Below are 27001 nucleotides of genomic sequence, written 5' to 3'. Positions count from 1 at the left end.
ATAGGGCCCTCACTGCCCTGAGATGGCCCTTGGCTCATTCACAATGTTTTTAACCGTGTTTTTTAAACTTCTGCAGGCTTTAGGGGTGGCCAGTGCACCTCTCAACACACAGGGTTCTCCATTCGAAGGTACAAGTACCCTCAGCAAAGCATTGAACAGGTCTTTTGTCTGCTGCATAGTAAACAAGAGGGCTGTGATTGCCTCAGGAAATGAGAGGGGGTGTTGAAGACGGCCACGACAAGCCAGCCGGAAAACCGTAATTAGAGCGGAGAAGGAATGAGCACGATTGGCTCACTTGAGAATATCTGGAATTATGGTGTATTGTACATGCTCATTTTTATTGGACTGAATACAATAATATAAAACACATAAGCAAAACTGTCTGCAAGAAAGTGTATCTTTCCTGTTGGGCTTAAATCCAGACTTGAAAGCTTACCTGGCCAAATTTTTGGTAGATGACTCCAAATTTAAAATTGTTGCTTATCACATGTTCATCAAAGGTGACGATAAGTCTTGAAGCCTGTGGAAAAATAAATAAATAAATAAAACAACAAATGTCAGTAGAGGTTTGTGCCTCAATGAACACTGAAACTGCACTGACTTGGAAACACTCCTCCTGTTCATATTTGCTGTTAGGAGATCCTCATTCTGCGCAAAAATGCATGCTGTGGTTTAAATACCCGGCTTAGCAAGAGCACATATCAAAGTGTTCAGGTGTCTTTGGGCAAGCCCTGATGCATCCACGGTGTGTGAGTGAAAGAAAAGTGCAGTATGCTTGGAAAATGTGGAGTGGGGCGAGTGGATGCGTTTGTATTACAAAGTGATTTGTGTGATCAATAAGACTAAAGAAAGTGGAGTCCTTTTACCACATAATGCGTGAACTGTCTGACTTAAACAAATTTAGAGACTGTCTTTCAAATTGATAACGTGTTTATTATGAAATTGCCTCTTTATACTTCCTTGAAAAGTGTTTCCTTTGTGCATGTGGGACTTGGAAGGATGTATATATAGAAGCTACAGTTATACGAACCAAACCAGATCTTACTTTTGGATAAAGGACGGGGAAAAAACGGTCCACGTTGACCTCTTCACAGACAAGCTTGAATCCAGAAGAAGGGGGAAAATGTCAGAATGTGCCGTGCAGCTGGTCACAACAAACGCATGTCTTGCATATGAAAAAAAAAAAAAAAAAAAAAGCTTTTCTCACCTTGGCCATTTGGACCACATTCGGGAACTCGGTCAAACAGGAGATGGGGATCACATCATGGTAGGTTTTCAGCTTGGTCCTGGCGAAATCATAAAAACAATCAGTGTGGTCTGACAGCCATATGATGTGGTGCAAGGTTTCTCAGAAAGAGATGATCCATGTGGACCATCATCAAACTTTCCCATCCTCTCCGCCCACTCACTGGCCTATATAGTCCATCTGTTACACTGCTGCGGCAATGACAGCACCGGTGACATGCTATCTAGCCTTACGTCTCCTGCAATAATACCCGTGCTGGGAGGATGTGTTTATCCAGTCAATACCAGCATTTCAGGGATAAAAAAGATTATTCTGCGTCTATTTTCTGTTGACCATGAAAGGTTTGTTGTTGTTTTTTTTTTTTTTTTGTCTAAGCTTGCACATTCATTACTACTTCAGCTGCTGATTTGCACAGCTCAGACTTTTCAGCTGGATTTTCTTCTCTGTAATTTAAACAGCATTGTACTGCGCCGTGTATGCATAATTAGCATTACCTGAGCATTAGCCGGAGATGCTCCTGGTCACCAATCACGTCGTACTTCAGGGAGAACACCAGATGTCCAAGGGCACTGTCTACTGAATAGTAATTAAAATGTTCCTGAGGACACAGTGCATGGACATGGCCATTAGTATCTGCCCGAAAAAGGCACACATTGTGTGCAGGGACGCATGTGTTTACCCACACCTTTCCAGTTCGTGCCCCTTGTTTTCTCTTGCTGATCAAATTTTTTCATGTTTTGCGTCTTTAAGAACAGGTGGCAGAGTTTAATGTATCTTCTTCAGTAACAGTGTACGAGGTGCCAAACAGCGAGGCTGGTTAGTGTTGGAGGTTTTCTCCAATGGGATTGGCTTTTTGCTGATTCATGTCATTACTGTAATGAACAAGAAGTGAAATTGACCGTGAAATAATCAGAGAGAGTAATGAAAGGCTTCAGTAACACTGCTGTGAAAGCCGTATCAGAACACTTTATCTGGTGTCGTAACTACTGTAAATAAACATGGCTATTCAACGATATCATATTTCGCGATGAAAATGTACGAGCTAAAATGAGATTGGAGGAACCATATAAATAATAGCAATGCTGAATACAGTACTAAAATCATATGAATATAATAAAGTGCTGTATTGTGTATTTGCTGTATTTAAATACACTGAAAAAGAAATTGTGAATTAACATTTAAATGTCTTTGCGGGAACATTTATATAACCTGGTAGATAGGGTTAGGGTTAGGGTGCCATTTTAAATTGTATTTATAATCCCTTTTATATGATAAATCTAAGTATTTTAATGTACATAATATCTTTATTTATGGCAAGACAGTGTGTGCGTGACAGACAATTTTTCGAAGGAGGAATGAAATGGTAGAAGGGCATTTGGAATCAAACTAGACTTTCTTCAGCTAAGAGCATTTGTGCCCAAAGCACTCGGCTACTGAGCCATCCCCATTTAGATTTCTTTAGTTATAGGCAAAGTTTCAGAAATAATCTCAGTGCATCTACAAGTGGAAATACTCTCTCCAGCTAACCTTGCCCAGGAAGTGTTTCCGGTAGAGTGTGGCTGTTGTGTTACATTCCAGCTTGGTGCGAGCGTTTGGGGATAAAGGCTGCAGATGTTCTGTGTCAACAGTGTCACACAGCTCATGGTTGGTCCCCTCAATCCAGTATCCCCCAAACTGAGGCAGGAGGATGAGCGGGAAAGGGCTTTTTCTGCCCAGGACCTGCACAACAGTTGATACAACGAAGCGGAAAATGTGAAAGTCATATCAGGACAGGAGTGAAACTGAAAAGTGCCAATGCAGCGCATAATTTCAATACCTCATGGACACTTGGGTATGGAATATAGTCCTCCTCAGTCTGTAAAATTATAAAGGAAAAAAAAAGCATTGTTTGTTCGTTCCTCATCAAAGAAGAGAATAACCACACAGTCCAACTCTATAATCCCAAAGGACACTGTTTCCTCGTAGTTATGTAACTGTTACACAATGGAAATGAGTTTCAAAACTTTAAAAATCTGCTTGATCAGACATATTATTTATATTATATACTGGGCAAATTGAAATCATCATCAGATCCTGTAAAGGTTTTTTTTTCATCGTCTCAGGCTGCAGAGCATAAGATCAGGACCTATACAATCATGAATCCTGAATTACTGTTGTACGACTTCGCTTTATTATGAATGTTGAGCTACTCTGTTGAAGTAATCGGCCCTTCTGGCTGAGCACGATGTGGCGGCGCAGTCGTGACACAGTGACCGCATAATGTATGAATAATGTCTCTGTCTGTACACGCAGTCGTACCTTGAGTGGGGGAGGAAAGGCGCATCTCTGCTCATCCATCCTGTTACCCTTTGAGAGGAGGGGACGAGATAAGAGACAGAGAAAGAGAGAGAGAGAGACCCTCAGTCTTCACCACAGCAGCTGGTTCTGCACTTAATACAAACATCCAAATTCCCTCATTGCCATTGATCAGAAATATGAAGAGAGCTGTGCAATAATCAGGTTCCAAATGAAGAACTAAAGCAAAAGTGGAAGAAAATGATCAACCTCATTACATAACGACACAGTTTTCCCAAAAGATGCGGAGCAGGGTACGAAGTAAAGTCGGACAAGGATAGATGGGAAGGTAGAGACAGAGATACATGGCACACACAGGGAGCACACACAATTGAAAGATGCTAAAGAGCAGGCATTTGGGATTTAAAACAGTCTGTCAGCACACAGAGGATGTACGGTAATAAGACCCCGAGGATTAAAAAGATGCAGCACTAAGTAGTACTCCTACTATCAAACACCCAGTGAAGCTGAGCTGCGTGCGTATATGCACATATAAATATTTGTGTGTTTGTTTGTATATGTGTGACACAGCATGAGACAGGGAGCGGGTGTAATGCAGCGATAATGAATAAAGGATAGGTGATGGCGCCTGGTGTCACAGGAGATGATGCATCATGCCAGCTGACTGACTGTGGAAACAGCACTGTCCTGCATCACATCCTCTACTTTTACAAATAGTCACTTAAGTGAACATACAGTTCGAAGCCAGACATGAAAGATAGTGGAGCCACTGAAAGAGATCACAATAATGATTTCAAACTCTTTATGTGTGGGAATATTAATAATATGAATATAAACATCCTCCCAAAGCCTCCAGAAGTCAAAAGACAGCTTATTCATTTGTTTGGGTGTTTTTTTGTCTTTTGTCTTTCTTTTTTTTTTTTTTTTTTTGGTGGTGAGTAAATATCCTTATCGTGCTGGCAGCCAGTTGTCACAAACAGGAACATTAACAGAGACAGAGAGACACACATACATAACCCAGTGACAGCTCTCCTCTAAAATCAACAGACTGAATATCCATCTCATGTGCAGACAGATAGCTTGTGTAGCCGAGGAGAGGGTCAAAGTGCTGCAGCGTTAGGAGACGCGTTGACTGGTTAGTTGCTTGGTGAGTGTAGCTGAGAGACCTGAGATTAAATACAGAAATCAGTGCATCAGCTTACCTGCATCTTTTCAATCATTTCAAATAAATCTGGGGTCTGGAGGGAGGAAAGTGAGATGCAATGTTGGTTGTGGACATTCACGTATTTCGACAGTTTTGACAGTCGCTTCAAACTCAATTCTATTTGACAGGAAAACACATTTTAGCCTTGAGTTTTCTTATCAATGGCTATAAATGGCGACGCTATTTCAATGTTGCCCCACAGAGCATACAGCTGTGTGCATAAAAAATAATCATGAGAATCACACCAAAAAGAGATGAACAACAATGACAATATTTTTCATTTATATACAATTTTCCTGTCTTCAGTCCGGTATGAAGAGTATTGATCTATTAAAGTGGTCCCTTTGAGCACATTTGAATAAAGCTGTCATTACAGCCGGTAAACACACGTTTTGTTGTTTTTAATGTTATACGTGCTACATGTAAATGTTAATGTTGTTTGGCAAAGACTCATTTTCATGCAGAAAAATGCGCTTACTCATGTTTCTGTTGTCCTACATAGTCCAACAAACCTTCTGGTAAAACATATCATGAACAAACTATTCAAGACAGGATCCAGAATAGATTTTTGGGTCAATTTGCAGGGACAGGCCACGTAAAACAAACCAACCACTGACGTGAAGGAACTGAAATCCACCGTGTTCCACATATAGCTGGCATCTCTGAGATACCAAAGAGTTATAAGTTGACATTTTCTGGGAAATATGTCAATAAAGTGAATTCAGGTTTATCAGCAGTTTGAAAAGAAGGAAAATTCAAGCTGATTAGATTGTATTACGTTTTTGTATGACTCCTGGATCCCAAGCTGAAAGTTCAAGTTAACAGCTTGAGTCAGTTCTGTTGTTCAGTACAGGTTGTTGAAACTCGGCCAAAATTCAGACTGCAAAAACATTTTACCTGAGTGTCTCATGTGATCTCTCGCCCTTCCCTTCTGGTTTGTCACAGTCCTACACAGTCATGTCGAAGACCTACCTAAATCTTTGGAATCCGACCACAACTGCTCAGGCATTGACCTTTAAATGCTCACCTGCAAATTCTGCACGCATCTGTTGACCAGGATGATTCTAACTACTGCAGAAAATCTTTTTTATTTATCTTGTTTATTATTATTTATTTTTTTTTTTTATCTGGAGTAATCAAGTGAAGGCAGAAAGGTTCACCTAACAAATCCTCACACGTTCAAACGCTTTGTGTGCAAAGCAATCGAGCCTTAGCTTTCAGTGTGAGCATGAGTAAAGTCCTCCACCATGTGCAAACAAAAGTCTGCCACAAACCCTGAAAGTAAACAGCCCCAGCTCCAACAACATTAACCAGAGATTAGCATGGAAGTTGTGGAGTTGAGCCTTATGTTATCTTTGCGCTTAAACAAATTCATTAGTCATTAAACTGTATGTTGATGGATCATACATATGACCAAATGCTGTAATTCTACCCGTTTCTTTACACTAACAGAGCCGCCTGACATTAAATCTATAATTAAACAACCAAAGTGATGTCTCAATCTCACTTTGGAGAGGCAGTTGTCTGGTCTTCTGCTGAAACTGCTGCCAAACTCCCTGTTCAGTTTGCCATCAGCTGCTGTCCATCTAACATTTTTAAAATAAAGCTACTTACACAGTTGGGCTGCTTCCCGTATGCCTTCACCACCGTTGGAGGATAGAAGTAGGAGTCAGGTTTTTGAGCCATGTTACCTGCCCACTGCAGCATCAAAAGATGTGTTGCCTTCTCTTAACTGGTTTGGATTTAACTCTCACTGACCGCGGTCCTTTTGTCAAATGGCAGACGGGCGACAGGTGACGCTGCATGATTGTTAACCGCAACCATGACTGACAGTGTTGGATCAGAAGAGCTTAGAGATAAGATCCACATTCCCCAGGTTTCACGCAAAGGCAGGTGTTATTTAAAGTTTAGAATGGTAGTCCTCAAAATGAAGCTGGAGGCATCTGCTGATCCTTTTGTGTTACTCTCTTTTAAAGGTGTGTGGCAGGAAATGCAAACCACGTATGTCCAAAATGTGTCTTTATCGCTAATCCTATCTTGGTTCAGGGCTCGGGGCCAGAGGTGGAGTCCAGCTCCTCTATTACGACAGTCTAGTCCGTCCTGTTCACAGGAGAGCTTCAGCAGCAGTATTCATGTCCGCAAACGACATTACAAAATTAGCAGATCATCTGCAGTGAGCAAAAACAGCGTGTGCAATAATGAGGATAAAGCAAAGGTGGCAAAAGACTTAAAAACATGCAAGCTGCGGTGGATCCAAGGTGACAAGCAGTAACCTTTTGAGGAAGAACAGAATGTCTAATTTCAGCAGAAAAACATTTTTTGAAGACTAGTGTGGAGGAGGTGTGCGAATCCAGAGGGAGTCCGGCTGGCATACGGTGCAGGTGTTAAAGCTGAGACCGTTCATTATGAGAGCTAATGGGATCGTTATCATGACAAGAGGAAAATTAAATGAGAAAGACCTCCTCCCTCCTTCAGACTTGTCAGCTGCAGCTCTGTGCATCCTCACGGAGCTCATTAAAGTTTTGACCGAATCTATGAGAATAAAGTCCATGGGGTGGATGTGGTCTTTCACATTCAGTTCTGCTTTGCACTTGAAACTAATTTGATCAGGTTTTGCTTGAATCCGGGAATTTATGGACGGCTATATTACTTTTTCCCTGTTTGGTGCAAGTTCGGGTAAGAGCATATTGTAATTCATCCTCTGGCGTTTATGATTTGGATAAGAGGCGTGCCTGCGTAACAAATCAGGCCCGACTGTGTTGAGGAGACACTTTGAGCGCAACAAAGTACTGTGTCAGAGGTGTGCGTGTGTGTGTTATTAAAACTACCGGATTAGCAGCGCCTCAGACTTGTCTTCTCTTGACATATTGAACATGTGTTGATCTTTTTTAGCTTTAGTTGAGGAGTTGTGCTCTAACTTGTGAAGACAATGTGTTTGTGTTATGCCTCTCAGAAGCATTATTGATATGATAAAAGTGCAGTTTGATTGAGGCACTGACCATAACAGCTGGTGGGGTTATTTGCAGGTTCAGCTGGTTTTCACAGGGCTCTGATTACAGTGGTATGTTCCTTTGAGTGTTGCCCCGCTAAGCCCTTATCACACTACATACATCACATTATCATTGCGTCCCTCAGCGCCCTCATCAGATATGTTCCCCTTACTATATTTTAAGTAGAAGGGGTTGAATAAGAAAAGTAAGCAGGTAGATTTGACGTTCGTTATAAATACTCAATTGCTGCTAACGCCGGTTGAAGTGTACGAATCATCAGAGGTTTCATGTGTTTCACAGCAAATACACATATAACAGACTCTGCTGCTGTTAATCATCCCTGTCTGCAGACAAATGGCTGAATTGGAAGCAATGAATTCAATGGAGCAATATTTGGCTCCCACAACATGGAAGTTTGTAAGCACACAAGTGTCACAAATCCTCTGCTCGTGTCTGACTGGTTGTAACTAGTAAGCCTGGGGCACCTACAGATGGTGTGTTCTGCAGGGATCAGTGGTGACTGGTAAAAAAAAAAATAATAAAAAACTCTCCAAATTCTCCTTTAATCCCTTTCTCTTCCCACTCCCTCTGCTCCACTCTGATCAAGTTAGATTGCAGGGCGTTTAAGCCCACATCCAAAGTGTGAGAGACCTTATGAAAGCAATCTGGCATGAGTGAGACTGTATCCTCTTTTAAGCGCGACAGAACTCGGCTTTATTCCGTCTCAAAGTTCTCAAAATGCCCCTGCCAGATTTATAATTATTAGAGATGCCACAGTTGGACGATTCTAACAGCAGGATGGATTTGACAGGGGCTGGGAAATTCATTAAGGTTTTGTTTTTTAATGATGTCGAGAGAATCTGGAGCGGGGACCTTCTTGTAGAGAATCATTAACAATGAAAGAGAAAATGTATTGCAAGCTTTGGAAAAACTATTTTAGCTTGACTATACAGAAACGCTCTGAATTGCTTCTTTTTTTTTGGCATTTAAGTAAAACTGGCTCATTGTTTATAAGAGCAGTTAGAACAACTGGATAACAACCAAAACCCCTTTGGACTGATGAATCATTAAATTTTCCAATATGGAAGGAAGTAAGGAAGTTTGTCTTTGGGTATAAAAGTGACACTGTCTCAGATATGCTATGCTTTGTTTACTTTCATGAAGTCGAATTTGTTAGGGCTGAGAAACTGTCAGCAGAAAGGCTATCTATTAATTGAATCAGGCAAACAAATTTATTCTAGTCACATGGCTCTGTGCACTCTAATTACAACAAGTCAAACAAGAATAAAAATCCAAGTAACACAGCGGGGAGACAGTGTGGGTCGAAAACAGGCATGAGAGACTAAATTCAGACAGAGCACCAAGTGGGTGCATCCAGACAGAAGCAGGTGTGGAGACAAGATGAGCAGAGACACCGCAAAGATCAAAGACCCAAAGGTCATGCAGAGGCCCATCTGATAAGGTCAGGGGTCAGAGTGTAAACTCAGCTCCCCCTTTGTCCTCCTACCTTGTGCAATTGAGAGGTGGTATGTGGGACAGCGGGCTGGATCAGCTGGGGCTCTAGTGTCGCAGAAATCCTGGAGTCACTCCCGTCATGTTTCCTACAATCAGACGGATGCAAAAGAACATGCAGTCAGAGAAGGTCACCTGGTCTGAGGACATTAAAAGCTAATGTCTCAGGAATTACTGTTGGTGTCCTTTTAATGGCATCGTGTACATTATTTATCTGACGGTCTGAGGCCCAGAGAGTGAAGGCCGCTCACTGTCGCTTTCTTTTTTAATTCTTTTAACAACCATCTGTGGAAATGACCCACTCCATGTTTTATTTTTTCCTCACTCACTGCAGGCTCATTCATGTCAAGTCCAAAATATTTCCCTCTACACTTTCAGCTAGGGCTTCATGTGTAACTAAAGAAAATGATTTTGTCCATAAAATATTTGAATTTGATCACATTACAAATATAATATATTAAAAAATATATATATACTATCAGAACTTGTAACTGTAAAAATAAATTGATTAAAATTGCATTGCTAAATCCAAAAAGATATCAAATCACAATCAGCATTGGCTGCTATTTGCAAACACTTTGGGGATCTCGGGACACATTACGAGTTTCATATTTATTCAAACTAAGCATTTCTCTCCTCCAACCCAAGAGAGTAACGCATTACAAATGCAAAACTGCATCACACTATTGCCAGGCATCCTTTGCTCTAAACTCAATATATCTACCAGGATGGCTTTCTCCCCACAAGAGCGCTGATCGATGCTGCTGCTGAATATGGTGCCATATTGACACTGACATCTGGCCGGTTTGCACAGCAGGTTTTCAATTTGTTTGATTAACTCAGTCAATTTCAAACATGCAAAGTGATCGATCGCCGCGAAATTGGACCTTTAATGGCGATGGAGCTGCAATAATGCAACATGAAAATGGTACGCAGTTTGTGTAGGTCAAAGAAGCCACAATGAAACCCGAATAAAAAAAATGTGTGTGTACAACAGGCACTTTTAATTAGTTAGTGAGACACAATGAAAACTCTTGAACTCAAATGAACCGCTTCTACGGTAAACAGTGTAACCTGAATTACTGAATGACTCAGTGAATCGTTGCTACTATTACACAACAAATGGATCAAATGGAGGAGAAGTAAGCTGGATATGATAAAGCATCAGCCGAACTCCTTATTGGAGCTGATACACAGCAGACAGGTGACACACGCTTATTTCTGGTTTATACAAAGTACATAGTAAATAAGAAATTGAGGCACGTACACATCCATCCATACTGAATAAGTAGCAGGCAAAACACACATCGTGGTGACGGTGACAGAGGCCAGTCTCTTTGTGTAGTATTTACCATGTGAGCCCTCCTCCAGAGCGGTTTGCAGCGCTCATCCCAACAACCACAACAAATTACATAACACATCCCGGCTGCTTCGCGACGCACCACAATAAATCAGCCGTGTGGAGAAAGTCACAGCTGACGTCCTGTGCAGAGCGGAGCCGCAAACTTACTCTCACAGGGTGCTCCCTGGGAAGTCCGGACGGTGGCCGGCACCTGGGCAGACGACTCACCGTCTGCACTTCTCTGCACTTCTCCACCAGATAAGCGTCTCCCTCCCTCCCTCTCTGGCTCACAGTTGTCTCCTTTCGCTGTCTGTTCACGCCTTTTCTCCCTCTGCAGGTCCACTCGGCGCACTTTCTGCCTCCACTGGTGGCCTCATTCTCAGCTTTTCATATCGTTGAGCACTCTGAATGAGCATCCTCTCTGCCGCTGATTCTCCTCCTTTATTCCCTCTCCTCCTCCTCCCCCTCCGTCTCTCTCTCTCTCTCTCTCTCCTACACACACACACACACACACACACACACACACACACGCACTCTTTAATTGTCACTTCCTCCATCTCCACCCTCCCTCTGCGCTCAGACACATGAGCTGGTCCAAAACTCTTAACCACACACTGACCAGTCACCACCACAACAAAGCTTATCCCCGTCGAGGCAGAAGTCCCTCCCCGACCATCTCTTTAGGAGAAATCTGTTGTTTTTGAAAGGGAAGACAAAGCAGGGATGTTTAAGGTAAGTTGGGGGGGGGGGGCCTTACATCCCCACGCTGACACACGAGCCAGCTGGGGCTGTTGTTGTGGCAACCACATCATCCTCACATCAGGAAAAATAAAAATAAAAACAACACCACCCACATACACATTCATGTTCTTTAAGGTTTCCCAAAGACGAACGCTCACGTTGCAGGGTGAGAAAGTCTGTCTGGAAATTTTTTCAATTACTGTAATGAGTCTGTCTCAGTCCCCAGTGAACATGTGTGCTTCCTCTGCTAAGCTACCATGGACATTTCCCAGCAGTAAGTAGTGTCACTGGCAGTGCCTTTTCCTGTTTTATCCCTGCTAAATAATGCTCTAATATAGTGAAAGCATCAAATCATCTTTCCTTGTGTGTGTGTGTGTGTGTGTGTGTGTGTGTGTGTGGTGGGGGGGCTACATGTGTCAGACATGAAGCAATAACAAGGGATTACAGCACAGTTGTCACAGTGTGCCGCATCAAGAGCTGTGTGTTGTGATAAACACAACTAAATAATCCTTTCACTGGCCAAATCTCATCCAAAAAAAAAACAAAAAACAAAAACAACTGAATTATATCATTTGAAAAAAAAAAAAACTTAGATAATGACCAGTTTAGTAGTGATTCATTGTCGGGAGACGACGGTTTCACTGAATGGTTTAAAACTGCAGATGGCTTATGTGGGGTTCATCTTTGTTTGGCAGAGCTGAAGACCGGGAGGTGAGGGGCTGAAAAATGATGTCTGTGAGAGCTTTGTCAATAGCGCTTACATATAAAGCACATTATTGGATAAGAGCAGGCAGATTTCGCTTACAATCTGATTAGCACCGCGTGGCATTTTACCGTGGTTCATTGCAGCTGAAGTCTGTGACCTGGCTGGGGACGCCTCCCTCCTTCATCCCAAAGAAGGAGCACAGCAAAAGGCAAAGGAAGAATACATTTTGAGCTTTATTTTTATCACAAGGGAGGATGGTTGATTTTTAAATGGCTAACGTCCTTCCTGTTCCAGTGTCTTCTGCAGTGAATCCCGTCCTACCAGCCCCTCGGACCGTCCCATTAGCCCACTGAAGTGACCTGCGGCCCCCCTCCCCTCCCAGCCCCCAGCTCCACGTCCTCCGAGAATTGCCTCTGTTCTGAATTATTCCCATCCTCCAACCTCTGTCACTCTCAGCTGTTTAAAAAGCAATAGGCTCAATAATAATACTTTACCCGTCCAGACAAAAAACTTTAATTATAGTTCAAATTAGCTGGATCGTAATTCTTAAAGGATTAAGGCGAGCAAGTGTGAGCTCATTTTTCAGGAAATGTCAGCAATGAATACAAATAAAACAGAGATTTGCCTCTGATCCTAAATAATCAGAGCAAGCACCAGAGAATATAATCTGATTATGATGATGATTTTGGGCGGTAGGCTAAGCATGTGACGAGCCAGCGAACAGAAAGGCCGCGTTCAAGGTTCAGGTCACCAATAACTATCACATTATAAAGCCACAACTCGTCAGAGGTCTCTGGAAGGCAAGATGGCTGCTGTTCTGAAATATGAATGAATGGTTATTTATGCATAACCACTACCACAGGTGGAGCCTTAATTTAGCGGCGGTAGACCTCACGTAGAAGGGAGGAAGGCGATGGGGGGCAGGGAAGCACAGCCGCAGGAGTCGTCTGCAAAATAGCATTAAATTTATGAGCCCTCTGATGAGTCAACATCATCATTCCAGCTGAATTTATTTCAGTTCCATAGAGAAACGAAACAAAAAAAAAACCCAAACATTTTAAACAGCCCAAAGAAAATTTCCTCCGCAATTTATAACCTATATGGTGTGTTTCTCAGATCCTCTTTTTTTTTTTTTTTACAATAAAATAGTTTCTTTTAGAGGCATTTTAGAGCAAACAGTGTTGGATGTAGTTGGTCTGGATATTCTCTTGCTGTTTTTAGATTTGTTAAAAACCCGCCCTCCAGTCACTCTTAAACAAATTTAATCAAGCCCACAGTTTGTTTGCAAGGCAAAGTAGGACTGCCAACTGCTTCCTAACTTTTGCAGAAACTTTCCATCACCACCGGGATTTCGCCGGAGTAATCCTGAATCCCACTGTGACTGTGATTGTGATGGGTTTGATAATCACGCAGAATTTTTTCTATGACTTTTTTTGATCAGGGTAATGGGGGGTAGTGGGTTGCAGTGGATATGACACATGAGCATGTAAACTCTTTTTTTATGTATAAATTTGGTCATTCACACTCACATGGGGATGTAAACGTTTTGCAGGAATGTGGTCATTAATTAACGTACTTGACAAATTGAAATTGTGACCACGTTGTGGCAGGAGCTGTAAAGGCATGGAAAAGATTATGAAATCATCCTGTGGGAGACATACCCTATTCATGAGGTAATAAAGTTCACTATAACCGAACTTTATGGCAATTCCTCCGACAATTAATGAAGACAGTTTGCCATAAAAGAAAAAGGCAAAACCGCTGGTACACAAATAAAAGTCTGGGCAATGCTGGATATCTCGACACCATAAAATAATACGATCGACTCGATAGTACAACATTGCCCTCCTTAGAGCCAGGCTACTGCTTTATTTTGCCAGCTGTTAAATTCCATGTTGGCAAAATTAAAATGGCTATTTAGGCTTGTCAGAAGGCATCCATCTACTTACCTACCAAACAGAGGTTGTCAGCAGTTCCAAAGCAGAATTCATTTAAGATGTTCAATGTTTCTTTGATTTGTAAGAACTGACTTCAGCGCCTTCAGCTGCAGCAACTTGATGTAATATATTAGTAACAGCAACGCCCTCAGGTGTTACAAGCCTAAAACCATTTCTCTGAGTAACTCGTGTTACTGGTTTTGTGTGAAAGATGTAAAGATTTGGTTTCATGTATATTAAAAAAAAATATATATATATATTTGTGGGGGCGTTTCAGCCACATAAATATAACATAACATTTTATATTGTCTTTTGAGTTGATGCCTTAAGGGAAGTAATTTAAAAGCAACTTCCCCAACCTGCTTTGGAAAATGGAAAAAACCCGAGAGGGCCTTTTGTTTTACAACCATAAAAGTTCCTGCTGCCACAATCAAGTGAAAGCAAATACTGGACAAATTTCAAAAAGCAGATAAGTCTTAGAGGCATCTTGTTCCCAAGGGAACTGCACCTCTAAAAGTCTATTTATGCAAACATGCTGATATGGAAATCCTTTTTCCTTTTTTTTTTTTCATCAGGACATTAAAACACAAAGGCAGTTTTCACTTGAGGGTGAGAGAGGGGAGTGCGTTATTATGCTGTATGACTGCAAACAAGACAAGAGTAGAAAAAAAAAGGCTTTGACCAATACAAACAAATGCTACATGCTTAGAAGTATGAATGATAAGCTATCATGAGGAGGTGCAGCTCACACCTGACAGCTGGTCATATTGAGTCTGCATTAATAGGCCAGGTAGAGCAGGTGTTTCTGAATAAAGCATGTTCATTCTACCAGTACGTCCTGATTTCAAGCTTATCGTTCACAACATCACTGTCACAACACCCCCCCCCCCCCCCCCGCCTCCCCCACCTCCCCTACCTTGGGAAATCATAGTAATGCGTATGTGCCATTTCAACAACAGAAGATTACCATGGGATCATTCTGTTTGATATTAGAGCCACCGGTGAGCAGCTTACTGAAGTGCACATCCCTCCAATCAGTCAAGATGAGAACATCCAGCAGAACGGCTCAAGAAAACACCCGAGTGAAGCAGGACATATGAAGTCCTGAATTCACCTTCACACCTGCTTCCCACTTCACCCTGACAAGCAAGTGTCAATGAGCAGGCTCCACTACAGCTGTACAAATGTCCACCGAGGGATATACCCATTCACATATTCAGGGAATAAAGACCTCAGCTGCCTCTTGAGTAGCTGAAGCCTGGTCTTTCAAAGCAGAAGATCGAACAGCTGCAACAAACGGCAAAGGGGTGACCTTTTAAAGATCAGCGACTGGACAGAGAAGCTAAAGAATCAATCAGACAGCGTAACAGGAGAATGTCCACTGCACTCATCTGAGCACTCTGAGACATCTGAGACATCTGAGACATCTTATGTCGGTGCTGGACGGTGGATGACATTTTAGGATCTGGATTACTGAGATGGGAAGAACCAGGGGCGAGCTTGTCACTTCTACGCTATATTTATTCAGACAGCAGGAGACTCGCAGAGAGAGAGTCCATCCTGATCAGGCCTGACAGTTTTCTATCCCACTATGTCTGCTCCTCCAGACAACTCAGCCTGACGTGCACAGATGAGCATGCACAAACAAGCTGACGCCCAGGCCGGCTTCGCATTGAAGCTGCGAGCGCATGTGCAGAGGAGCTGGACAGAGGATGATGCAGAGTGACACACCATGAGAAACCAGTGAACACAAACACAGGAGTGTTTACATTGACACCTCCTAATTGTTTACAGGCAGACGCAGGACACGACGCATGAAATAGGCCTGGAATTTAGACAGCTTCTTAAAAATAGAATGAAGAGTTACTTCACATGGTTGGGGGTAAATATTTTTGATTTGGTAGTATTAAAATTAGAATGACCTGTTTTTGGACTGTCAACACCGAGCGAGCAAATAAAAAGATCTTTGATCACTCTCAAAAAAGGAAAACATGGAAAAACAAAAGCACTTTTAAAACTGCCAGGAGGAAAAGTCTCTGAATTTACCAGTTTACTCCTCTTCCTCGTTGTTTCGATAATATTTCATGAATAATAAACAAACACCTTCTCAGCATGCGCCACTAGAGGGCAGAGGTTATGACAAACCAGCACCTACGCAGCCACCTTTTTGTAGAATTTACATTTTTTTAAGAAACAAACTGATTGTGGTAATAGAGGAAAAAAGTCTCCTTTATTGTTTTTACTACATTTAAAAAACAGAATAACGTCAAGTTGATGAAATGTCTAGTCTTAATTCTTCCCGTCTGAAATTAAAAAAAAAAAAAAAAAATTAAATAAAATGGAGACTATGTGATGCTCAGGGGAAATGAAGTATGGCTAACACTGCAGGATCAGCGGCCAAGTTGTTTTAAAGAAGGGACCGGAAGTTATAAAACAGTCTGCCACTGTAATCCATCATGCTCGGGGGACACAGAGGCAGAGTGCACTTTGTGTCTGGATATACGTTCCCACGTGTGCAGGGAAGGGAGAGAGTGAGGCTCTTATACAACATCTCAGCATAGCCATTATCCTCACTAACCCTCCTCTTCCATTTCTACCCATCAGGGGAGCTTAGCAAGACAGGATTACAACCAATTACAAACCTCCCCCGCGGAGAGCCGAGACTGGGGCTGGAGGATCGTCTGTTTATTGTCTATGAGCCACATTGACCGGATGGATGACGATCATTTAACATTTAATCAAAACTGAAGCATTAAACACCTGAAGCACAGGAGGAGTCATCGCATACAGAGTATATTTACATTGCCATGAGAAGTTCATAGATCTAAACAAAGCATCAATGCAAAAGTGGAGTAGAGAAATGATACAGATAATCCTCAGTATGCTGCTGGAATATAAAGTTTGGCTTCATTGATTATTTCCTGGTTATCGGGCAGTTTTGGAGAGAAAGTGCATTCCTGTTCCTTTTGATTGCAGGGTCATGCAATTATCACTGAAACTACCTCAAGGCAGGTCCAGAGCAAACTCACCAGAATTTCCTTGGCCTCCCAATTCGGAAAGGAGAGCACGGCATTCTGCTGGGTCGTGCTGTTAAAAGGCTGCTGCTGGGAGATTTTAGACACAAGCTGACATCATACCTGAAGGAAGATTTTGACTTTGGCTTTCTAAGTTGTTGTTTTTGTTTGTTTGTCCCCCCCCCCTTTTTTTTTTTTTAAATCTTACTTTTGTCCTTAAGCTACATTCGGAGAATGTCTAATATCTGATGCTACTTCCACTGTTGCTTTCGTCCAGGCACCACAGACTGTTTTTTAGAAACCGATCACTCCTGCTGAGCACGAGCACGGATGACTATGTGTCATGATTGAAGTTCTATTAACACAGTGGGGGGAAATCCTCCAAATTCACCAAGATGTGGAAATCCTCTCGGTCTGAGCTTCGCTGAGAGGACAGAGTGTGTCTCTGCTGTTGGCTTAAATACATGTTGTTTTGCAGACATCACACTTTACTGCTCTCTTCTTTCTCTTCCTGCCACATCACCTCATCCACTCCCTTCCTTCATCCTCCACCCTCCTCTTCACACTCAGCTCTTTTATTTCTCGTGCTGTTTTATGTCCTCTTTTAGATCATTCCCTCCATCTTCACCCTTCACCAGTGCCTCTTGTCTTCTCCTTTACTGTGAGTTGCGGTTTGTTGCAGTGGTAGCCCGACAGTCAATCTGCAGTCTCTGCAGCCGAGCCTAGTCGCTGGTGAAAAACGCAGGCCCAGCTGGGGGAAGAGATCGTGCTGTATCGGTATTCCAGAGGGAAGGAGCGATGATACTGCAGCGAGACAACGTTTAACCTGCTGCAGTCAGACTGAGGGGGTTCAGGGTCAGACTTTCATGCCACCACACCTTTCAGGCACGTAGTGGGTTATCTGCAGTGGCAGGCGGTGTGCATGCTTGGCTCCCTGCCTGTGTGCACGTGCCACATGCAGCAGTACTCCTACCTTGCCAGCACTGCAGTGATGGCAGGACATACCATCTTTGTGATTCCCCACCTGCTGTCCATCTGCTCTTCCTTTTACTGGCACATTCATCTTACTTACACTCCATTGGGTGGACTGATTCACATATTTAAAACCTACCAGGCAAGTCTGAGGGAGCGGCATTGAACGGTACTCCAGAGAGATTTGTAATCCAATAAAATGGAAATAAAATGGGAAAAAAAAAATTTACAATTCAGAGGACAATTTAATCACTAACTGCTGCTCCGCCATAATTGAGTTTGTTCAATGACACAAAGGAAAAGAAACAGAATAACTCACCATATGCTTCTGGCCTTGGAGAATGTCTTGTCCACTCTGAAAAAGGATGAACAACAGTTTTAATGACCCATAACTAAAATCTCAATGTCATTACCTTCTGGTTGTCTTTGTTTGGAGTTAATTTGTCAAAAACAGCTAAAACCGACAAAAAAAATTCTGACCATCAAAAAAAAAAAAAGGATGACAAGTAATACAACATGAAAAGTCAGTTAATGTTAAATGCTGACAAAAAATTAAAACAGACAAACAACACCAAAATGCAGCAGGTCAAAGCAAAAAAAAAAAAAGTTGCTGCAAATTCTAACACATCAGCATCAGGTGGCATATGACTGAATCCCACACTCAGATATATCTCAGTTATATCCTCTTCTCCATATGCGTGCAAATGAACTGAGAGAAAATTAAATGGAGAAAGTTCAGAGGGATATTGGACCATCCTCTCTACTCATAAGAAGTTCACTGAGCTGAGAGAATTTGCTTAGCAGTGGGCTGGGTTACCCTGAAATAACTCCTGCCATCTGTTGAAGTAGCATTTTCAAGGATGATTACTAGCCTTGCGTTTCCTCAGACAAAATAAATCTTATCCTGGTTCGAATCTGCACTATGAGGCTCATTACGTTGGAATAAACTGCCATCTGTCCTTAAGTCACTGTGGATAAACAGATTTGAGCAGTGTTCACAGGAAACAATAGTCTGATGATGCAGCAGTAAGAGCTCCAAAGATGAGAATGTAAAATCCCATTTCTGCAGGTAGATGGCACTGCGTGTGCAGAGGAAATATCAGCCTTGTGTTTGGCAGATGAAAGTCGTGGCAAACAACCAGACCAAGCATCACCCTAAAAACGATTCATCATAATGTTTTTTGCCCTGACAGGATGTTAATGACTTAACTCACAAGGGAGACTGACCAAATTCTTTCACCCTGCTAATCAGGAAACATCGCGATCATGATCGCATTCTGCAACCTCTCTGGAGATGCAGAGATTTCACCTCAGAAAGTTAATGTCAGGGGTTATTTGACGATGATATCTGGCCTGTCTCTGGTGATGGCTGCTGGTGGTGACACAGGAGGAAGGGAATGTTTAGTGCGTGTCCCTGTGCTTGTGCAGCTGCCTCTTGTGCTGTTTGTTGGCCTCTCAGAAATGTTCAGGTTGACACGTCACCCAACAGCAGAAAGGAGATATGCAGCAACATAAATAATCTCAATGCTATTGGGTTAATTTTACTGTATCTGTCCCTGAAGTCACACTGGGCCTCTTAACCTCCGCCCCCGATTTTCTCAGGGCGCACAGCTTTCCCAAAGCATGATTAGTTTTTGTGATGTAGCAAGACCCGAAGCAGCAACAACCAAATCTGGAAGGTGGTGTCACTCTTGTTGCGCTGGAAATCTGGGTAATAACCAAAAACAACATTAAGGGTCAACAGGCCATGCACCATGGTGATCACATGCACACAACAACAATGTTGTTGACTTAACAGCTATTTCTTCAAAAGCTGTGTTGTACAATCAGAATTATATTACATAAGTTAGCCTGCTAAGCTAGCCCTAGTCTGTCCTGGTACTTTCTGACAGCATCTCTTTGTCGCCAACAGTCTGCCCAGAAGAAATTGCTAAAAATTCTAATTATTGTAACTTCTCATATTATAAAGACAAACGACGGCTGATGAGGTTCTGAAATTGACAAGCAATCAATCACAAAATTTTTCAGTGTGTGAGTACGCTAAAATTTGTTTGTCAGCATTAATCTCAAACTGCTGACCTGCCTAAAGGAAAAGTCCTGTGATGACCTCTGAGGATCATGAATGTAGATAATAATCATGATGATCCATGAATCATTTCTAGGCCAAAATTATGGTCCTGCAGATATTAACTCCAGGCATTGATCAGAAATATCACAAGTCAGACTAAATAAAGACCTTCTGTTTGAGTTGAGTGTGTCATTGTCAGAAAATGCCAAAAAATAGGACCCAATAGAAACACAGATGTACTTCTTCTTTCGAAAAGCTCTCATAAGATTAATGAAAGACTGAAACTTCCTCCTTCTGAGAAAACTGTGTTATTGAGAGGAAACTGGCTTTGGGGTCTTTGTTAGCTCACTGGCATTGAGTCACAAACCAACACACACATGTGGTATGTACAGTATAATGTGGCCTGAGTCACCCCAAAGCCCAGGATCACTCATCATTATTAACCTCCAGTCACAGTGTGACATTTGATTGACAGTTAGACAGATCTGGCAGGGTGCTTCTGTCTCAACGCCAGTGTTCATTTCACTGAGCCTGACAGACGTGTGTGTGCAGCTAAGTGGAATGGTCATTAAGAAAGAGCCGAAATACCTCAGGGCTCTGCTCTTTAAAAGCTGAGCGTGAAGAGACGAAAGCTGTTTTCATACTGAATCTCTAAGTGCAACATTTTCTAAACCTCATCCTGTGCCGCTCACCCATACTCACATTGCGTGGGATTCCCATTAAATGAAATCAACTAGGGTGTGTTGCAATACCGAATAAAAGCTCGGAACAGAATATGATAGCCCAGAACTGAGACCTCGGATCAACATGCTGGGACAGATATGCAACCAATTTGTCAAGATAACGAAATGGACATTATGTTGTCTTTTGCTAAGCTTCTAAAACACGTGTCTTCACATTCATATAAATATTGGACTTGGCTGACATTGCGCTACGAGAAACAGGGTGGTTATGTAAACTGTGTGATGACTGATGTTTTCAGATAGCGGACAAGAGAAGTTGGACGGAAACTTATTTCTCAGTCACTGTACAGTCCACGGTTTTTCTCAACAGTTTGTTAAGCGTCAACTTGGATCAGCATAGCAACTGTCGAGCACTCAGCAATAACTGAAATGGCACTTTTCCCATCAAAAGGAAAAACCGTCCTCATCCCCGGGAGACGTATATAAAACGAGTGTGAGGCAAACCTGGACTGAGCAGAAGCGTTGACAACAGCAAGTCAAACGTCTCAGCCTTACCAGAAGAATACTGAGTCCCTTACTGGGAGAACAACGTGTGGGGTGGATAAAAGTAAGCTGTAATAAATTAGCCTGCGTTAATGGATTTGTGGGCTACGACTCACGTGTGCACAGTGAAAACAGTGTGTGTGGTTTTTATTGTATAACAGAGAAGCCAAACCGTGCACGGAGAGGAACTACAGCCCAGGTGGGAGCCGTGCACTGACAACAAATTGTTGTTCCTGCTTCCTCTACGGTCACAGCAAGGTATCAAGTACGAGCCGGTTGCCATGGACACAATCGTCAGCGAGGGATAAGGAGGCTCAAGGCGGGTCTCAGTAACCCTGGGCCATCGTCGTGCCAGTGGACCTGCCACTCGACAATTAGCTATTTCAAATTAATCTGACTCTAAGTTTATTTGTTTGCTGTGTGTATATTTGCATTCTGTACGACTTCTCCTCCAGTAGAAAGACACTTGAGGATGTAAACACATGAGAAACTATCCTTTCATTGGAAAAAAGAAGCAATTTTCAAAAGTATAAGCTCGTTACTGCGAGCAGAAAACAGCTTGCTCAGAAATTATTCCTCTTCCCTGCGGCTACAATAACTTCTGCTAGAGTTACAGTCAGCGTTACACCCACTTCACCCAGCATGACTGAAGAGCGGGCTGACTTAAGTCCTTTGTTGGTGTCCAGTTTAGGTTCAACACTCTCCAAACAAAACGGAGAGGAAAACGTCATGCAGCCTACATGTGGCCCAACAAGTAAACAACACGCTTCTGATTAAAAAGTTGTATGTGCAAGTTAACTGGGGAAGATCAGCAACTGAGGATAATCAGAGCGTTAAAACCCTTTTAGGTTAAAAAACTTTCAACTGCTTCTAAGAGGGATGACAAGGTTTTTTACGTAGTCACAAAGAGTTCACAAATGATTCCTAACACTTCACTAACCACAAAAATGCAGCTGGCAGCTAATCCTCTGGGGAGAGTGGGTGCCTCTGCAAAGTTTCATGATAAGCCATCATATAGGCTGGCAGCGCATGCTGAGACAAAGACAACTGACATTTGGTCATCAAAAAGGGGAATCCCTGGATGAATGCATTCAATTTAGCCATTAGGTTTATCCTGTATGAAGTCTCTCTTTCATTAAAACCCCCATAAACAAGTATTCTTCACCATTAGTTCATCAGCGTGTCCTGCGTGATGAAAATTACAGTCATTCTGAACCATGTCTTTATAAATAACACTCACAGAAGTAAACAACACTAAATAAAAATTAAACACACTGTATATTGTGTCTCAATGCAGCGTGGCCTGAAAGAGCCCATTGACGGAGGAATTAGCATGAAGTGGCTGAATGTACTCATTTAGCTACAGTACTGTAGAAAACACACTCGTGCAAAAACAAAGTCACACACACACATCCTGATTCTACGGCACTCATGAGGGCATTTCATTAACCGAATCTTTTATCTTGCCCTTTGAATCAAATCAAAAGCTAGAATTGAGCGTTAATCCTCAATTATGGGGTCCAGTTTTAGTCCCCTCGAAGCTGTAAGACAAGTCCACACACACACACACACACACACACACACACACACACAGCTATGATGCCTTGAGGTTGGCACAGCACTATCTGTTCCATCAGCCATGTCGTTGTTGTCAGTGTCATGATCAGTTTTCGTTTATTTTGTGTTTTCACTGAGCCAGTTTGATACAGTTAAAATGTTATCTTATTCTCAAGTCTGAACCCCAAGAGGGCTGTTATTTCGACATTAGTGGGGGTTTTAAGTACTTTCCTGTAAGTTTAGGTATTTCCTGGGTTTCTCTCTTTTACTTTCACTTGAGAATCTCTGTTTCATAATTAGCTCATCTTTACTGTACCATTATATCAAATTTGACCTACTGTTTTGAAGCAAACTATCCAGCTACCTCACAAAAAAATATTGCGGTTTTTGTTTTTTCTCTCCTCGCAGGAGTCACTAAACCCAACAGAGTCAGGTTAGTGACTCACTGTGACCTTCTTGTGTGATAAAATCTGAGGCACATGAAGATGGAGATCTTTCTGGCAAATTGTTTCTTGAGAAAGAATGGAGGAAAAAATCTGCAGTTACAGATGAAGAACATATGATACTGTTGGTATTTATCTCCATGTGTGAAAAAAAAAAAAAAACTTTCCAACCTAAAGATTCTGGGTGTCCTCCATAAAGCCTCCAGTACTGTATTTACCATCTTAATTGTGTTTTGTGAAGTTGTAACTGTCCAAAACAAATGCAATAACACCGCTGTTTGGAGGAGGCCAAGCTGGACATATGGAGCACAGAGGGACTGATTAATTATCCCTCATGTTTTCATTCCTTAATCAGGGCGAAGTTAAGTTAACAACTGGCCTTGAGAGCTTTAGACTATTAACGGCGGCTCACCCAATACCTTCCCTCTCTATTCTTCCTCGTTTCTGGCCTGCTATTGTGAATATGAATGTGAATGTCTGAGTAAATATGCAAGGTGAACTGACTGCGTTGGCAATGAAGAGCCCTCTGGTTGCCCCACATTTCCTGTTTGTTTTGCCACTGCCCTTGGAGAGGTACTTGAATGGCCTCCTGTTCTCAAGTAGCCCTGCCTTTCAGTCCAATCATCTTTTGTCATGCAAACATTTGCTTTTGTCAAGCAAAAAGACCCTTTCTGTGTTGTGTTCCTGTTGTCTGTTGTACAGCATTAAACACAATAGGGCTTGGACTTTACACCATGAAGAACTCAAATAGACAAAAGCTAAACAAGTCAGAAAGTTTTCTATTTGCATTCCCGAAGCCGAAAATATTTTGTGTGTGAGTTATTTTAGTGAGATAAATATGGCCTACAATGACTTTATGTATTAACACAACTATGTTATTATCACTCACATTTATCTGTTTAACATCACCACCGCATCAAATAGTCTTGATTATGTGAAAAGTTACATTTTCAAATCAGCTGACCACAGACTGCCTCCTATATCCTCATCGACATGGGGCTTTCCACTTGGTTGTTTTTAAAGCGCACTGACAGGCATCCTTCCAGTCTTTCTATGGGACACAGCAACATACAGAATCATTGTTCACGTCGCCTAAAGGTCTGCTCAATAAGAGGCACTCTGTCTATCTCACGATTTCATGGTTTATGGGGAGATGTAGGCTGTGAGCTGCACAGTAGGCCAACAAAAATACATCTAATAACTAGTGTCCCTCATGTGACAGGGAAAACAGGGACGTTTTCTCAAGAGTTGAAGGAATACTTCGGAGATTTGCCAATAAAAGGATATGAAAGCTCCGTGTTGCAACACCACAGTCACATTTATCTCAAGAACATTTCTGCTGCCATATAGATGATACTGTTTCCTACAGAGCCAATAAAAAGTGTCCTGTTGACAGTAAAAAGAAGCTCAACTTAACCAATACAAAACAAAAAGCCCTTCAAATTAATTATGAGGCTCGTTAATAGTTAGTGGCAAAAGCACCCAGTGTCTCAGAAAGACCAATCTGCAGAGAACAGGCTGCGTGTCCTTCACTGAATGCTAATGGTATGCAGGGGGCAGACTGTATTACAGATCACCCGATGATGTGAGCAATCGGGCTGACCTATTGAAATATCAAGTACAACGGCAGTCAAGGCCACTCCTAAACACGAGACAGAAAGCCATATTGTTTTCCTCCAATAGAAAGTTGATCTGAAATAGTGAACTCTTCGACTGCCCAACAGCGAGACAGACAGTGGATGGTGAATCTGAACATGTCAGCCCTGCAGAATTACTCGTGATCTAAATAAAAGCTACATTAAGAGCCAAGTAGATATGTTTATTCTTTCTTTTTAAAATCTATTTATAGTCTATATTTTTTGCACGTGTTGAATCACGATTGTTTGTTGAGGTTTGAATATTCAGCTGGCTTATTGTGCACTGACTAACAGACTCCCGTGGCCACATCAGCATTTCATTGAAATTAATTATTTATAAGCCTATAAAGACCACCAGGGGCTTTGCAAGTCTGACTTCAGGGCTGATAACTCCTGACAATGGATGTTAAATCCAACGCAATAATGCAATTTCATATTTGTCTTTATTTTATTTTGAATATTTATAAAGTGAGTTATTATTTCAGCCATTTTAATATTGAAATTTCAGTGTTTTTATTCTTCTTATCACGCCATTAAACGAAACAACAATTGGACACTCAAAGTTGGCTGTCAATGCTAGAGGCAGGAAATTGCTAAATTACTCAAAACGTTATATACGTTTATTTATGTGTTGTTGTTTTTTTTTTAAACTACCCAGGAAACTGTGGACCCACAAAATGAATCATTCTGAAAATTCTCTCACTTCTGCATGCACTTCCTACTCATAATTTTTGGGCATAACGTTCTGACACCACTTGGCCATCAGCCCGCGTTCGCTGAGGTCAATAACTACTCTGGCCACCACAGGAAAACGGCATCAGAGCCCAAATCAGCTCCAGCTAACTAGTGTCTGCGCTGGCTGATGGTTATATTTCCTTTCCTGAGGCCACCTTCAAACACAACCTTGAGCAAACGCAGGCAGGCATGCAATTGCGTCGAGGCACCTGTTAGCCTTTTTTATGATTAAACAAAGTCTTTTGCTGACTGTGCGTCTGCTGTTAAGTACCTGTAAAGTCGAAGTGAGCCACACAAACACGTAATATATATTTTTCCTTTTCGAATGAGCAGTAATAGATAGTGAATAGAATATATAGTGACGTCATGGGGTAGCATGAAAAGAAGTTACTTGCAGTGACATCTTTGTGTGTCTGTCTGACTCACTGGACACATTTATAGTATGTGTACACCTCACAGCCATCAAACTTCACCCCTGTCAGCCCCCCTCTTGAGACTTTCCTGTAACCTGAACCTCGTGCAACTTTTCTCCCTGTTGATGTTTCCACCTTATCTTGTTTGTGCTTCTCCATCTGATACCTCACCATGACTATACAAAATGCAGCCCTTTTTGATGCATCACCAAGCAGCAGCAACAACAGCAGCATCATCATCATCATCATCAGGTCCGATTCATAACAGAGAGCCACAAAAATGCCAATTCAGGCAGAAACTGTTCTGGTAAATAAAACAGCAAACATGCTGGCAGAAACACAGACAGAGAATCTGCACAGTCATCAAATGGAGAGACAGAGACAGACACACAAACAAAGACACACAAACATGAGCTGTGGGAAGGTTCAGCAGATTATTAGGAAATTCATTCTTACCCTCCATAGGCTCCAAAAGTGAAACTCCTCTTTCTCTGCGGCATACCGGCTAATGGATGGCAGCGAGTCAGTCAACTCAGTGCTGAATGGAGCCAGCACTTGTGTCATTTACGCTGACTGAGCATGTGTGTCTGTCTCTGGGTGTGTGTGTGTGTGTCTGTGTGTGAGAACGTGTGTGTTTGTATGCTTTGCCTGATGTGTGACTTCCACTCCCCCAGCCTTGGCTAACATGCCCTGCCCCTTCCTCAGTCACCCGCCTCCCTCGCAAATGAGGGGAGAAACAGCAAGAGGATGAGGATGCGGGAGGAAAGGGGGGAGGTGGAGTGGGGGCTGCTGCTGACCATGCCAGTCTCCCAGGGAACCAGGAGCGCTGTGGCAGTCTGTCCCAAGTACAGCAAGTTCACAGAAGAATACTGGCAGTTGTTTCATTTTTCTTTTCAAACATGACACTGCGCAGTGCTGACACACAGATCTCACACAGGTACATTTTTCATTAGCTCATTTTTT

The 27001-nt window shown here is 42.1% G+C and overlaps 1 protein-coding gene across 2 annotated transcripts in view; it reads right to left on the bottom strand.

Annotated features, from left to right (window-relative positions):
* The window catches only part of LOC115045897 (rap1 GTPase-activating protein 1-like), a 36755-nt gene extending 10089 nt beyond the window's left edge, over window positions 1–26666 (bottom strand). For both annotated transcript variants that reach the window (XM_029505861.1, XM_029505862.1), the window contains exons 1-11: window positions 26495–26666; window positions 18279–18314; window positions 9243–9336; window positions 4744–4779; window positions 3545–3592; window positions 3063–3101; window positions 2774–2965; window positions 1741–1844; window positions 1208–1286; window positions 1046–1099; window positions 437–520 (exon numbers count right to left, since the gene is read on the bottom strand). In XM_029505861.1, coding sequence (XP_029361721.1) covers window positions 437–520; window positions 1046–1099; window positions 1208–1286; window positions 1741–1844; window positions 2774–2965; window positions 3063–3101; window positions 3545–3592; window positions 4744–4779; window positions 9243–9336; window positions 18279–18314; window positions 26495–26538 — 810 coding nt within the window. In that variant the 5' untranslated portion in view covers window positions 26539–26666. The remainder of the gene's footprint in view (window positions 1–436; window positions 521–1045; window positions 1100–1207; window positions 1287–1740; window positions 1845–2773; window positions 2966–3062; window positions 3102–3544; window positions 3593–4743; window positions 4780–9242; window positions 9337–18278; window positions 18315–26494) is intronic.
* Window positions 26667–27001: the final 335 nt, after the last annotated feature.

The sequence above is a fragment of the Echeneis naucrates genome, chromosome 7 (assembly GCF_900963305.1).
Source record: "Echeneis naucrates chromosome 7, fEcheNa1.1, whole genome shotgun sequence".
NCBI lineage: Eukaryota > Metazoa > Chordata > Actinopteri > Carangiformes > Echeneidae > Echeneis > Echeneis naucrates.
This window is presented reverse-complemented; position numbering and strand designations above follow the sequence as displayed.